At 47.0% G+C, this 14403-nt stretch overlaps 1 protein-coding gene across 1 annotated transcript in view; it reads left to right on the forward strand.

Moving 5' to 3' along the window:
- Rpn9 (regulatory particle non-ATPase 9) overlaps positions 1-9868 on the forward strand; it is a 39520-nt gene extending 29652 nt beyond the window's left edge. The window contains exons 10-11 of the mRNA XM_077672869.1: positions 4521-4637; positions 9740-9868. Of these exons, the coding sequence (XP_077528995.1) occupies positions 4521-4637; positions 9740-9838 (216 nt within the window). The 3' untranslated portion in view covers positions 9839-9868. The remainder of the gene's footprint in view (positions 1-4520; positions 4638-9739) is intronic.
- Positions 9869-14403: the final 4535 nt, after the last annotated feature.

Consider the following 14403-nt stretch of genomic DNA (forward strand, 5'->3'; position numbering starts at 1 on the left):
TTCTGTTTCTCTGGCTAGAAACAAGGCCAGGGAACCCCAGTAACATTCCTTCCCAGCTGATATGGGCGTGTTCTCTTGCGAGAGGCTGCTTGCTGCAAATGTTGCCTCTGTACTAAAGCTCAGGAAGGTTGGCAGTGGTGCTGCAACTTTATTTCTCTCTCTCTCGCTTTGCAAGCAGTTAGCTCACGTATGTTGAGTGTAGGAATTTGTCTTGTTGGATGGGCAGGAGCATGGCATGGGGAAACGATTAAATAAGACATTTGGCGGGCGCTTGTTTGCCTAGCTTCATCCTGCTCCCTGCATGAATTGGACTGCTGTTCACTCTTTGTGCATAATCGCATTGTTCATGCTTAACTGCGTAATTGCATGCATAATTGCATTATTGCAATAAGAGACCGGAAGTGAGTATAATGGCTGCTGCGTTTTGCCAGTTTAAAATACAGCACTAAGGACAGCACTTTCTGCACTGCAGCAGAAATGCTCGTATTTTGTCAGTCTTGTTTTTCTTTGTCATGTCGGCGGCACTGTTTCTTCAGGTTTTTAAAAGGGCACTGATGGCAGTTGTGTCTAGTTACAGGAAAAAAAACTGCGCAAATGAACGGGACGGATGAAGAAGGACAACAAGGCAGGCGCAGTTGTCCTTAATCTGTCCCATCCATTTACGCAGTTTTTTTTCCTGTAACTATGCAACACCAACTAGCCTAACAACATGCTTTACTAAGCTTCAGTGGTGTCTGCTTTGCACTGGCTTTTTCATGTAATGTTTTTAGGTATGTTGCCCATGCTGTGGTTCTTGTTAACCAATTTGCATCTTATTTTTGGTATTACAAAAGATGAGCACTGAAAGTGCCATTTCTCTTGTAGCGATCTCGTTGTGGGTGTGCCGTTGGCTGTGGCAGAATGCCCCCACATTCACGGTGCTTCATGTTATAGCAAGGATTCTTATCCAGTGTGGACTGTGCCTGAGCCAAAAACAAAGTTAGCATTAGCTTCAAACTTGCTGGATATTTCGGACTTTACCGCGGAACCGCCAGTTGTCTAGTAAAGTAATGACCGATGGATTTTTCAGACTGCTGTTTTATTTGGACTATTTTTTGTTCCCCTCCAGGTGCAAAAAATTGGTCGGCTTCTGCATTTAGAGTTTCAGGGACTGGAATAGTGCCATTGAACAACAATTGAGATCCTTGCTGGGTCATCGTTATCGTGGGTACGGGAAACAGCTGCTGCCTTTTCGATTCTTCCAAGCTTTAAAAGCAGGCGCAGCATGTAGAACTGCACTAAATAAGGAAACACTGCGGTAACTTCTGTTTCACTTCTCAGTAGGGGTGTGCGAATATCAATTTTTCAATTTCGAAGCGAATTCGAATAATAAAAACAAAGTTCGAATCGAATCGAATATTTTTCGAATATTTTTCGAATACGAATACTTACTGTTTTTTGTAAAATTAATGTTTTCACCATCTAGAGACACAAAAACTGCAACTTTATTGCACAACAAATCACACAAAGTAAAATTAGGAATTACACAATACCATTGCACTCAACAGGTTAAGGTCTGCACTCGCTTAAATGTTAACATGGAGAAAGGTTAACTGCTCGACATGTTCGGGGAGCAGTGACAACCTCCTGCTCGTCACGACTTTACCAGATACCGAAAACAGCCGCTCACTTGAGACACTAGTAGCTGGCATGCCCGAGCCCGTGCACATTGCCGCGCGCTGATACAGTAAAATCTTGATGATACTAATCTCGCGAGACTGCGAAAAATATTCGTATCATCCGAAATTCGTATGAACCAACACAGACCAAAAAATTTAGCGCTGAAAAAAGTTTTCGTTTATTTCTTTTCCTACTTTCGCGAGAAGAAATTCGTGATTTTTTCTGCCTTTTTTAACCCCCGTGTCGCAAAGCAGTCCTTTCTGGAGCACGTAAAGCTTCGCGCTCGTCTCCTCACTCGCTGTGCCCAAGCTCGCTACACGCCGCAACAGCCAAGCGTGAACCGCATGGTGCGTTTTTGCACGCGATTCGCTCGCCTCGGCTCTGCGAGCGCTGTATTTTCACGCCCACATCGACGATTTCGCGCCCGCGGTAGCGCCTACCTCGGTCAGAAAATGACGCACGACGCGCGCGGCAGAATGGAGGAGCCTGACTACTTGCGATGAGATCGAGACAGCCAGCTTGGCTCCGCCGGAGATGGTTAGGCTTAGCACCCCGGCAAATATTTTATGGGCGCTTTCACTAGCGGCGCGGATGATGTTTTATAGTACCGTTTTCGCATGCATTATCAGCTCCTTTACCGCACAAGCAACTTCGTGTCTCCCTTGAGCCGCATTTTAAAGAGCTGTTAGAAGCGGTCGCTCGAGCGCCCGCGCCACTTCGCGGCTGGAGCCGACGCCATGTTGACGCTGCCGGCCGCGCCGCGCGCAGCGTGGGGGTGGTTTCGCGGCGGTGTCAGCGCGTTGGGCGTGCGCAGAGCGTTTTCGCGAGCAGGAAACAACAGCCCGGCCGTTTCTGGAGAAAGAGTGACAAACTGGGGAGCGAGAGCCGTCACTTGCTCGTTCGGCAGTCGGGTGCCTCGCCGGCTCGTTCGTATCTTCCGCCGGGCCGCGCAGGTCCGTTCGTAACAGCCGAAATTTTTCCCATTGCAAACGATGCAATTTCGCCGGGACTTTTCGGAAATTCGTATCATCCCGAAATTCGCACCCCCAGAATCGTATCATCGAGAGTCCACTGTAAATAAACACCGATACAGACACGCTCTGATTTTTTTTTTTTTTTTTAATTTTCGGTTGTTCGAATATTTCGAACAATAAAAGTGTCGTTCGAATCGAATCGAATACCAAAAAATTCGAATCGAATATTCGAACTTTCGAATATTCGCACACCCCTACTTCTCAGTTCTTGTGGGATATGCGTGCAACAAAAGTGAGAGCACTCTGAGTATCTCCTTTGTTTTGTGGGGGGTTCTAAAAAAATTGCATGTATGTATTCATACTGTTTCATTCTAGGACATGAAACATGGTAGGGCACATAGTAGAAGCATGGTAGGACACATAAGGCAGATCTCAGGGCTGTAGATCAGATATTAGAAATAATACCTAAATACAGTGTAGACCATTTATAACGTAACCGCTTAAAAGTGCAGTACCGCGTATAATGCGGGTTTTTCTGGTCACCGGTAGGCTTGCCGTAGAACTCAGTGTATAAGTGTAGCACTTTATTATGTGGTTACCCGAAGCCCAATACCGTTTATAGTGCAGTTTTCGGTGCGTCTGCTGATCGACCGGTGCACGTGCAGCGTCATTTTAGGGTTGCAAAAAAGGAAAAAAAAAAAAAAAAAAAGATGGATTCAGCCGTCTGACACAGCACTCACTTCCTTCTCTGCTCTTAGACGCAGAAAATATGAAAATAGGAACCCTTGAGTTGGCGTGTTCTGTTTGCACTCACGGGATAACGACAACTATGCTCTTAGCACACCTCTGAAGATAAGGAGCCCCCCACTCCCGCCCTCTGGGCACGGTAAGCTGTGTTGCGATTAGAAGCTTGTGAAGATAAGCAACCACCCGACCGCCCCCTTTCCTTTTCAAACATCTGGAGATAGCTAGCTGAGTCGTGGCGGGAAGTTTAAAAAAAAAAATCCGACTTGCGTTTTTATCACGTTGTCTCGCGGGCATAAGCCAAGCTGATTCCCTCTGTGTGGCATCCATTCTTCTAGACCCCAAAAAATGCAGATCCCTCAAAGCATAAACGCAAAGTATAAGTTAAAGCCACTTTCATGGTTTTTAAGACTGCAGCAGCGTCTGATGCGGAAAAAAAAAAAGAAGAACAAGACGAAATAAAGACTGTACCTGCATTCTTAATTGACGTTCGTTTGAGTGATGATAAGCAAAGAATGATTGAGGGGTAGCTTGCTATACGGTTGGGTTTGCAGATGTTTTGTTTTGACTGCAGATTTTCGCGGCTCGCATGACAGGCATTATAATGGGTCTACAGTGTAATGATAAAAATTAGAGTACTCCACTTCCCCGACATTTCTCGTCATGTAACACCCTTATCGAGTTATAACACAAGGCACTGCTGCTTGTTTTCTAACCCCTGTGAACCCTCGAAATGGTTGTTTCACACATCCCTTCTTCCCTCACACTACCATTGAGTGGATTGATCTTGCTAACGAAGCAGTTACACAGCAGTCATTATGTTCATCCAAAAAGCACTTGTAGTGAGCTACGTCTTTTTTTTTATTATTTTTTAAGTTCACCTGTTTGCTTTTTCTTGTTTTGTATGCATTTGTATTCACACATACCCACTGTGCAAAAGTCTCGTGAAAGAGATAGCAATATTTGCAAATAAATAAATAAATGAAAGTTTGCTAAGGTGCCTGTCTTTTGGAAACGTGAAAATGTCTCTTGGCAGTGTGTGGTGACCACTTGTTGGTGGTGCCAGCGGTGTGCCGTAGTGTATGGGTGGGGGGCAGAGAGCACCCGTGCCAGCACTGACACCTCCCCCCCTTGCTGCTGCAGGTGGAGCTGCTGGTGATGAAGGCCCTGTCCCTGGGCCTGGTCAAGGGCACCATCGACCAGGTGGACGCCCAGGTGGACATCAGCTGGGTCATGCCCCGGGTGCTGTCCCGCGAACAGGTGCCTCCTCCCTCCCTCCCTCCTTCCTCTCGAACGCAGCACTTTTGTTTTAATGTCTCGAATGGCAGCGTCCGGATACCATTGAATCGCAAGCATTCTACGGCTGTCTACTGCTGAGATAGCTGGAACTCCCTGTGCATGGTTTCGAATATCTTTGCCTGGAATTGCAATACCTGGAAACATGCAGCTGCAGGCATTGTTTGATTGTCTGTGGCTTGGACCACTATATGAGTAGTATATTGCCACGTAGTAGCCAAAGACGACACAGCTGTCTTGAAAGAAATCCAAGTTTATTGGAGCAAACTTGTGCTCCCCTAACAACTCAAAAAAAGGGGGGGGGGGGGGGAGGGGTATTAGAGTGAAAAGTTAGGAGGCAGCTCACGGGAAGTTCCTGACACCCAGGGTCACAGCTCAACTTTGCTCTCTGGATCGGGCGTAGGTGATCTTCAAAATGTGAGCTGGTGAAGGATACCTCTCATGTATCGATAAAAAATCAAAACATCCCCCTCGCGAGGGGCACGATCAAATGCAGAGCATTTCCGCGGGGGGCGTGCCTGCAAGTCTTATGGATTACGTATTGGTTGTTGTTGTTGTAATTGTTGTCTTCCAGCGTAGACATTGTCGATGAAGTCGATGGTGAAACGTGAAACGTGCCGTGAACCCCCTGCCGCGGCTATTACGCAACGTGGAGAGGCTACGACGCAACGTGGCGCGGCTATGACGCAACACAATCCAACACAATCCACTTTAATCCAACCCAATCCAAATCCAAGCCAAGCCAAGCCAATCCAATCGAATCCAATCCAATGCCCTTCGCTAGAGAGTGTTATAGCGCCGAAATCGCGCCACCACATGAACGCGAACCGAACGCGGCGAGATTGGGTGTTGCGAGCGTAGAGAAGGCGAGGAGGACGCGGGGGAGAGGGCGCACCTGTGGCCGACGGTTGAATGAGTCAAGGATATAAGCGCGTGCGTAACCTTCCATTCTGTGTCGGCTCCGTGGAGCAGTCGGTAAAGCGCCGTGTACCTTGCGTTCCGCCCGCAGAGTCGTGGGATCGAAACCTGGCGCCGGAAGGTATTATTTCTTTATATAGTGTAGGGTGCGTACTACGTAGTGATACGGACTACGGACGCCAACGCGGGTGACATCGTGAGTTACTAAAATGCTCTGCATTTAAAATGCACAGGTGGTGAAGCATAAGTCAACAAAATGACGTCCGCAGGCGAGTGCCGGAGAATCGAATGCCACGGCGTCAGCTCCGCGGAATTTATCTTTGGGAGCGAGTGTTTCTCAAACCGTCGAATTGCATGCAGAACACTGCAGATCAAAGAAGATTATTGTAGACTGTTGGTGTTAGTTCGGAATTCTCTCCCTATCACAAGAGATAACACATGCGGCATAGAAAGACAGAATGGAACACGCGCTTCTCTTGGCGCACAGATAACACAGACTGGCGCAGCCGGGCCGTAAAAGCAAAACATAAATAAACAAACTCAATGCATGGTTCGTGGCAATATACTAGAGGGAAATTGGTCACCGCAGTCGTGTGCCATCATGGCCGCTGCTGCAACAGCAGCTACAGGCCTTCCTTCCCTACTTGGCTTGGCTCGCAACATGCCTCAACTCTTTCGTTACTGTGGGAAATTGACTGATTTTTGGGGATCTAAGAAAACTATGCGTGTGTGAATACTGCAGAGTAACTTTCAAATCGAATGTCGAATATCAATTTATTTAGAGGCCTCGAGTTTTCGGAGATTTTTGTGCAAAAACAAAAGTTGCTTCGCATGTTCAGGAGCCGTGATGTTCTTTTTCAACTGGAAAAATGCACTTTTCAACTCTCATTCGCACCAGTCCAGTTGCTCTCAACCACTATCAGGTGGTACTTCAGGAATCCGGAGTGGGCACGATATGGATTTGTGGGAAAAAAAGAGGCTTGCACTGGAGTTGCTGTACTGCAATCATAGGCAACGACTATACAGCGCCTTGTAACTCGGCAGCGAGCACTTTGCACGTATGAACAGTAGGACGCGAAAACACGGCACAAGCATAACTGCGGACCATGATGGGGCACTTCTTCGGAAGCGCGTTGGGAGCATGAAGGGTTAAAGAAACGTTGCGGAAGGAAAGCTTGTACTACAGTCACCGTGCATGAGCATGCGCTATCCCCTGCAGTCCAAAAAACAATAAAACATGCGATAAACATACACCAACTGCATTAACAGAGAAGAACATGGCAAGTATTGAAACGCTAAGATTGCTTGCTACAGTGACAAAATATGGGCAGGAGTTGCGCAGTGAAGGCCAGCACCAAAAACGTAGTTACGATTGCATTAACTGCATGTTATTGTTAAAGTGATACTGCCCAAAAAAACCAGAGGCTGCGCTACGTGGTGGCTTAGGTGAGTGGCCTACCATTGCAATAACAAGATTCTGTGACGCCATAGAGAGATTGCCAACGGTGCCTTGGGAGTCTGCACTGGTGCGTATGTTTACGTAATCTCACGGTTAATTGTTTGAAGTCTGTGATGGTACAGTCTACACCCCTTACGACGGACCCTCTTAATCTGGAAAAAAACGTCCACCGTAGCCAAAGTATGCAGTATCGACCTGGGGGTGGGGGAGGGGAGGTATGAGTGCAGAAGTGGGTACTTTGACCGATATTGCTTACACATAGTACAGACACTTTGTTCTTTCCACACGCCTGCAGCACCTCTGCACAGTGTTCGTGCGTGGGCAAAGAATCGCCTAAACACCGTTTCCAAAGCCTAGCACCGGCACTTGGAAAAGGCCTAGTGCATGCAGTCGAAACCTGTTGTTGTTGTAATTGTTGTCTTCCAGCGTAGACATTGTCGATGAAGTCGATGGTGAAACGTGAAACGTGCCGTGAACCCCCTGCCGCGGCTATTACGCAACGTGGAGAGGCTACGACGCAACGTGGCGCGGCTATGACGCAACACAATCCAACACAATCCACTTTAATCCAATCCAAGCCAAGCCAAGCCAAGCCAATCCAATCGAATCCAATCCAATGCCCAATGCCCTTCGTGTAAAGACGCATTATAAGCTGAGCAAGTAAAGCAGGAATATAACTGGGAGCAGTTATTAACCAGCTATAAAAATCAGTCGTCGCCATCAGAATTAGCTAGGCTCCATTAAATCCCTTCGTGACGAAACAGGCTTACCCCAAACCGTTCGTCAAACAAATTGGATCGTTGCGTGACATTCCCCCAAGACAGCTTCCACATTTTTCATGATTTTAGCCTGGTCATTGAAACAGCTGATACAAAATAATCTGATGAAGGACAGCTGTTAAATACAGAGTTACTGGATATAGACAGTTGCGAAACTCCCCATAGGCCCCATGTATCGAAAGCCGGTCTTCGGTTGCCCCCCTGCGCCGGGGCAAGCACGGGGCAAGTTGACTAGCCTGTCGTCTGTCGGCAGGACGTTGAAGCAGAATTCTAGTGCTTGCAGCTGCTGCCGTAAGTCATAAAAAGACAAGCCGCAAAAGCACAAATAAATTTTACGTAATTATTGCGTTTTAATTTAAAAAGCAATCTTTATTTTACAGAAGAATTTTGAATAATAATTGTTTAGCAAAGTTCCGTTTTTATCTCCTAGGTGCCACGCGCGTCGACTTGCCCCTCAGCTCCCACGGAGTGGGGGGGCTAGCGCCGCCCGGATTCTGAAGCGGAGTTTCGCAACTGTCTATATTGAGTAACTCTGGTTAAATAGAAAGTTAGACCAGTTGGACTGTGCACGGCCATCGGCAGATTGCACGCAATGGATGGTAACCAACCCCCTTGCTTTACGCATGGCATGCGTAGGAATAATAAAGAATGAACTTCACTGTACTTGAGTTCTTTGTTACGTAAAAAAAAAGGTGTGGCGGGAGGGGCAGACTCGCTTTCAGGTGCGCCAGTTCACGTATTCGATAGCACTGTTGTTTAATCTTACCAGAGTTGCGTTTATTGGCAGCGGCCTTGTTCTTGACAGTCAAGTGGACCGTCTGCTTAGACAGGCCTGTACTTCTGGCCATGTCACCACCTGCTGTCGAACCCCCCATGTTCGACAGCGTTAATTATGTTTGTGAAATCAGCTACCCTGCCACTCATGCCGCTGGTCGCACACACACGCAAAAATAAACAAGGCCACTGTGCACTGGCTTGGTTGCGCAAACAACCCAATTTCCAGCAATGTTGCCAGACATGAGGTTTTTTTGCCAAACTAAATGAAGAAAAAGCATATCGGGTGCCACCCCCGTGGAAGTCCGCTATAAACATTCAGTCGAAACAATTTTCGCCCTAAGATTTAGTCTGTCGTAGCTGATAGTCTGCTGTAGCCAGGTCCGTTATGAGCAGACCCGCCGCGGTGGCTCAGTGGCTAAGGCGTTGCGCTGCTGAGCACGAGGTCGCGGGTTCGATTCCCGGCCGCAGCGGCCGCTTTTCTGATGGAGGCGAAAAGCAAAAACGCCCGTGTGTACGAGATTTCGGCGCACGTTAAAGATCCCCGGTGGTCAAAATTAATCCGGAGCCCTCCACTACGGCGCGCCTCATCGCCTGCGTTGTGTCAGCGCGTTAAACCCTACAATCATCATTATCATCCGTTATGAGCAGAGTGAACTCCATTTAAAATTTAGCATGGGGACCAGACAAACCAACAACAATGGTCTGTTGCAACCGGAAGTCTGTTGTTGCCGGATCCGCTATAACAAGCGTAGACTGTAGGCCGTGGCGGCCGCTTTTCTGATGGAGGCGAAAAGCAACAACTCCCACGTGTCCGTCATTTCGGTGCACATTAAAGATCCCCAAGTGGTCAAAATTAATCCGGAGGCCTCCACTACGGCACCCCTCATTGCCTGCGTTGTGTCAGCACGTTAAACCCTACCATCAGTCAATCAAGCATAGACTGTATTGGTATGATTCTTATTGGATCAGAGTAGCCTTTTTGATGAACCAAGCTTGTATTTTGTCTTTACAGCCCCTTTAACGTGTACCTGAGTTTAGATATGGATTTCTTCTCACGCAAGAGCACAGTAGGGCTCTTACGGTTTACCGTACCTCACGTGCAAACCCTGATGCCACCACGTGCGCTGTTGCAGATTGCGGCCATGAAGAAGCGACTGGACGCATGGAATGCCGACGTGGCCTCCATGGAGAAGCTGCTGGAGACCAAGGCGCACGAGATCATCGCCATCTGATTTGCAATAAAAAGACACTCTCTCTCTCTTGCCTCTGCTTCTTCATAGTACAACCCACTCTGGCTGCTCGACCACAGTGCATCGGGGAGGTGTCTGGGTCTACTTTACCAAGCTGGGTCTACCAACGCGGTGATAGATCGATCCTTTGGGATGAGGAATTAGCTTGTTGGGTTCGATTCCCGGCCGCCACCGCCGCTTTTCTGTTGGAGGCAAAAAGCAAAATCGTTCGTGTGTACGAGATTTTGGCGCACGTTAAAGATCCCCAGGGGGTCAAAATTAATCCGGAGCCCTCCATTACAGTGCACCTCATCGCGTGCGTTATGTCGGTGCATTAAACCCTACAGTCAATCGAGGAATTAGCTTGTGCCAAAATTGCCGTTGAAGTGATTTCAGGCAGAGTGCGTTTCAAGTCGACTCGCAAGGACTGCCCCCTATTGTCGTAACTGTGACGTATAAGTGGTCCAAAGCAAGAACTGGTCAGTATTTATGTATCTTCCAATGCGTCACCATCTACCCACCGCGAGAAGCTTGATCCATTATACAGTTAAACCTCGATGTAACGAAGTCGTACTTGCGGCCGAAAATTTCGTTAAATCGAGAATTTCGTAAAATTGAGGTTTCGATTTTACAGTTAATTTAACCAGTTATTGAGGTTTCAAAACCTTGCCAGTCACTCAGAAACAACTGCTATGTAGTTACCTCTCCATAGCCGAAATTTGTACTAAATCTGGCCGCGAAAATTGCGTGAATTAAAAGCAATGGAATTCGGATAGCCGACGGTTGTTTGTGTCGTCGTAAAATCGATGCTTTTTTCACAATGCTACATTATATATGGTAGCATACTAGGTTTCCACTTTTTTTTTTTTTTTTTTTCATTTCGGTCACTACTAAACGCCACTGTTAGTCAATTGAACCAGCATCCATGCCCCGTGAACTTCACCCCGGCGAGGTGCTGGTTCGAAGTTACGCCTCTTTTCGTCCATTCAGTGGTAGGCTTAGGCGCGGTGTTGAGGGGCGCGGCGGGCCAACAGCGAAAGGGTGCTATAAAGCTTTCGAAAGACTTTTTTCATGCACAAAGGCTCTGCAGTGTGGGGGCGTGATGCAACCGTGACACTCGAGATAAAGCCATGATTGAGGGTTCAGCGGAGTACACACGGACCGCTTCACCTTGTGGAGCAGCGCATACGTGCTCCCGCTAGAGCGGAAAGCTTACATTAAATATCTTCTGGCCAAATTTGATTAAGCACTTACTTTTATGCCCGCTGAGCCCTAAAGAAACCGATTTCTCCGCATCGCAGCTGTCTAGTGGACACGTTTTGACCACGTTCGGAGAGCAATTTATTGCCACCAGCTCTCGATGTTCAAGCCGTAGTGAAGAAGTCCGTAAGCAGTGCTTGGCGTTTCTTGACCACGGTGGGCTTTACGTGACGCTCGTATGCTGACAGCGCTAACAAGGCTTGCTCTTCAACATTCGCGTGCGCCTGCGTGCCTCCGCAGAATGTCGATGGCATCCATCACTTCAATGGCCTTCGGTTTCACCGACACTTCCTCAGGCTCTTGTTCGGAACACTTTTCTTTCCCTTGGAGTGCTCATTCTGCTTATAAGAGAGCACAGGAGATCTATACTGCTTTTCAGATGGAGCGGAAAGTGGAAATGCGCGCGAGTCGAGAGTTTGGTGACTATCTCCATGTGTTCAAAATAACCCGGAGCCCTCCACTACGGCGTACCTCGTAGACCACGTGTAGTTTCAGTGTTTGCGTAGTGAGCTTATGCATCGTGATTGCCTTTTCTTCTGTTCGTGCGAGGGCGTCTTGGGCTTGTTCACCTTTTTGTTTGGCATCTGGTTTCTCGTTTATTCTGTTTTCGAGATGTTTAACATCCGTTTGTGAAAGCTGTACTGCAAACACGCCTTGCCCAAATTTCTCCCTATTGTAGCGTCGGCGGCGTTAGTGGAAGCACTTGAAGTCCACGGAGTTTTCTCAAAGAAGTGGTGGAGATGCCATGCTCACAGGCTGGATTTAGCCTTGAGTACATATTTAATGCTTCGTGCGAGTCTAATTCCGATGCCCTTGTTTCTAAGCTTTTTCCCAAGCCGTCATATCGTGTACCGTACCTCCAGTGCTCATATCAGCTGGGACACGTCCAATAGAGTGCAGGCGCGTAGCCAGGATTTTTTTCGGGGGGGGGGGGGGGGGGTTAAAGTTGTTCTCAAGCACCCCCCCCCCCCCCTGACAGAACAAAAATCGCGGTAGTTTGTAAGCGTCCCTAAAGGCTAAGACAAAATACATGGTTGGTTCATTAAATAGACTCCATTGTCCGGATAGCAATGTTATCAATCTTATCGCAAGCTTCAAAGGAATAGTCGAGATATTAAAGAAAACTGAAGAAGCAGTGGCGAATCCCCAGCCAGCCACTTTCCGGCAATTTCTTTATGACGTCGCAGGGTCCTGTTGGTACGATTGGCGCCCAACGACCTAAACCACCGCCACAAAACATGATCGCGCGATTGTTGAAGGACCTCTGTTCAATTGATCCTATCATGTGAATTTTACCTTGCTGCTAACTTATAACTACATCTTAGTGCTGGCCTAAACTACATCACTGCTGCCGATATTACGTCACTGCAGCAAGAAATTTGCAAATTTTTTTTATGTGTTGCCTTGCTTCGGTTGAAAAACGTCTGTGACTGGAATGGAGTTGAGTGAGTCACCAAAGGTTAGTTCTTTCAAATTCAACAAGGTTGTATTCTGTCTTCAAGTGGGCTGTGTAAGGTCTCGCTCATGATATTGGTGTTGATTATGATGTTATTTTAGGGCCAGGTGAAGTTGTAAACGGGGAAAAAATCCGCAGACAACGTGATGCAAATCTGCGCCCGTGAAACGGGACATATACTGCACGCAGGGACACCTTGTGCAGACATTGCATTGAAGGACCATAGTTTCATGTGATTACTTGCTTTATTTCAACGTGTGTGGTATGATGAGTGTGGTATCCGCAATAAAACGGCTAGGCCTTGAGAATTAGTTTTTTTTTATTTAGTTACTGTTGTCCAAAATGCAGAAGAAAATTTTTTTTTTATGAGCATTTTACGCGCGTACAGCAGCTTTCAGTGTAAGGCCAATGGAGCTCATTTTGTGCAGCCCACATTGAATCTATGCACTTACGTTATGTGTAGCGCTGGTCTGATTGCACGAACATGGTAGGATTAGCCCTCACGCAAAGCAGAATAATTCAGCCATCGGTATTGTCAAGCCTTGTCAGTTGAAATTTTCGCTTCTGTTTTGATTCTGTGACGCAGTCCACCTCTAGCTTCTAAAGACGCAGGGCGGACATGAGAAGCTGGTGCTTTGTAACAACATCAATCTGGTTAACATTTCGGTATAGCCCAAATGTAGACTCTACTGTAATGAGCTCCTCCTTGGTGTTTTAAAATGCTTGCTTTATTCTTTGTCAAGTTTTCAATGCTTCGTGAATAAATTTGCTCCATAGTCTGCCTGAAGGCGGGTACTATCCAGCAACTTTTCTGGGGCGGCCATCCCCTCTAGTTGTAAAAGTAGAGAAAGTCGCTGCAAATTTCACTATTCAATGCTAATAGAACTTTAAATTTAGCAAGAATAAATAATAATGCAAAGACGGCATTGTCTGACCATACTGTTGCGGTTGTCATGTTCTACGCAAGTTGAGCAAAATCTTGCTGCGTTTGAAATTTCGTTGTGAGATCTGAGGAAAGAATTATAATGAGGTCCTACCATTATGGTTTGAAACATTAATGAAAGAACATACTTTTTAGAGGACGCGTGTGCTGCTTTGTTCGGTCGAGTACGCACTGTCGGTTTTAGAGCTAAACGATAAAACAGCAAGGGCGGGAATGTAAAGGGCTCATAGGAATTTTGTAGTTTTCGTTAACGACACGGGAAATGGACACTATGTTGGGGAAGCTCCTTGGTCCACCAGAAAACGGAGCATTGGGCAGTTGTACAGAGCCAGCATGACCTTTGGGCGTGGGTCGATGCTCGAAACAAGTTAGCATTTTGTTGCCAGCAGTGCACCAAGAAAACATGCGTAACGGCATGGCCTCGCGTACATAAATGCTACAGACTACCGTGTTTCAGCACGAAACGAACAGTAATAGTAGAGTTAAGGCAATCGCTTGGTTGACAGCGACCGTGATGCTAAAGCATGGTTTCAGGCTACGACATAATATACTAGTCAAAAAATTGCAAAGTTTGCGGAGATAATTCCTGTTTACGGTGATGATTCCTCGGTCATTTTGGTTACTTAAGTAATGCTGACTGTTGCTCAAAATCCAGGCAGAAATACATCAGCGCACACCCGTATGTGGGGGAAGGGGGAGGGGAGCGCGGAAGTGTGCGGGTGTTCTTGAGATGGCCTGTGGTCTGTAGCCTGTTTTTTTAAAATGTCTACATTCGTTCATCATGCCAAATCGATTGAGCAGAACGATGCTCTTGAGCCCACAAAACTTCAAAGAAAGGTCATAAAGGGGGCAAGGAAAATTCTACTAGAAAGGCACATTCGTTTCGTCGCCACCAGTACGAAGGCCCTT

The sequence above is a fragment of the Haemaphysalis longicornis genome, unplaced genomic scaffold, assembly GCF_048455015.1.
Source record: "Haemaphysalis longicornis isolate Haplotype H1 unplaced genomic scaffold, Haemaphysalis longicornis Haplotype H1 scaffold_6, whole genome shotgun sequence".
Taxonomy (NCBI): Eukaryota; Metazoa; Arthropoda; class Arachnida; order Ixodida; family Ixodidae; genus Haemaphysalis; species Haemaphysalis longicornis.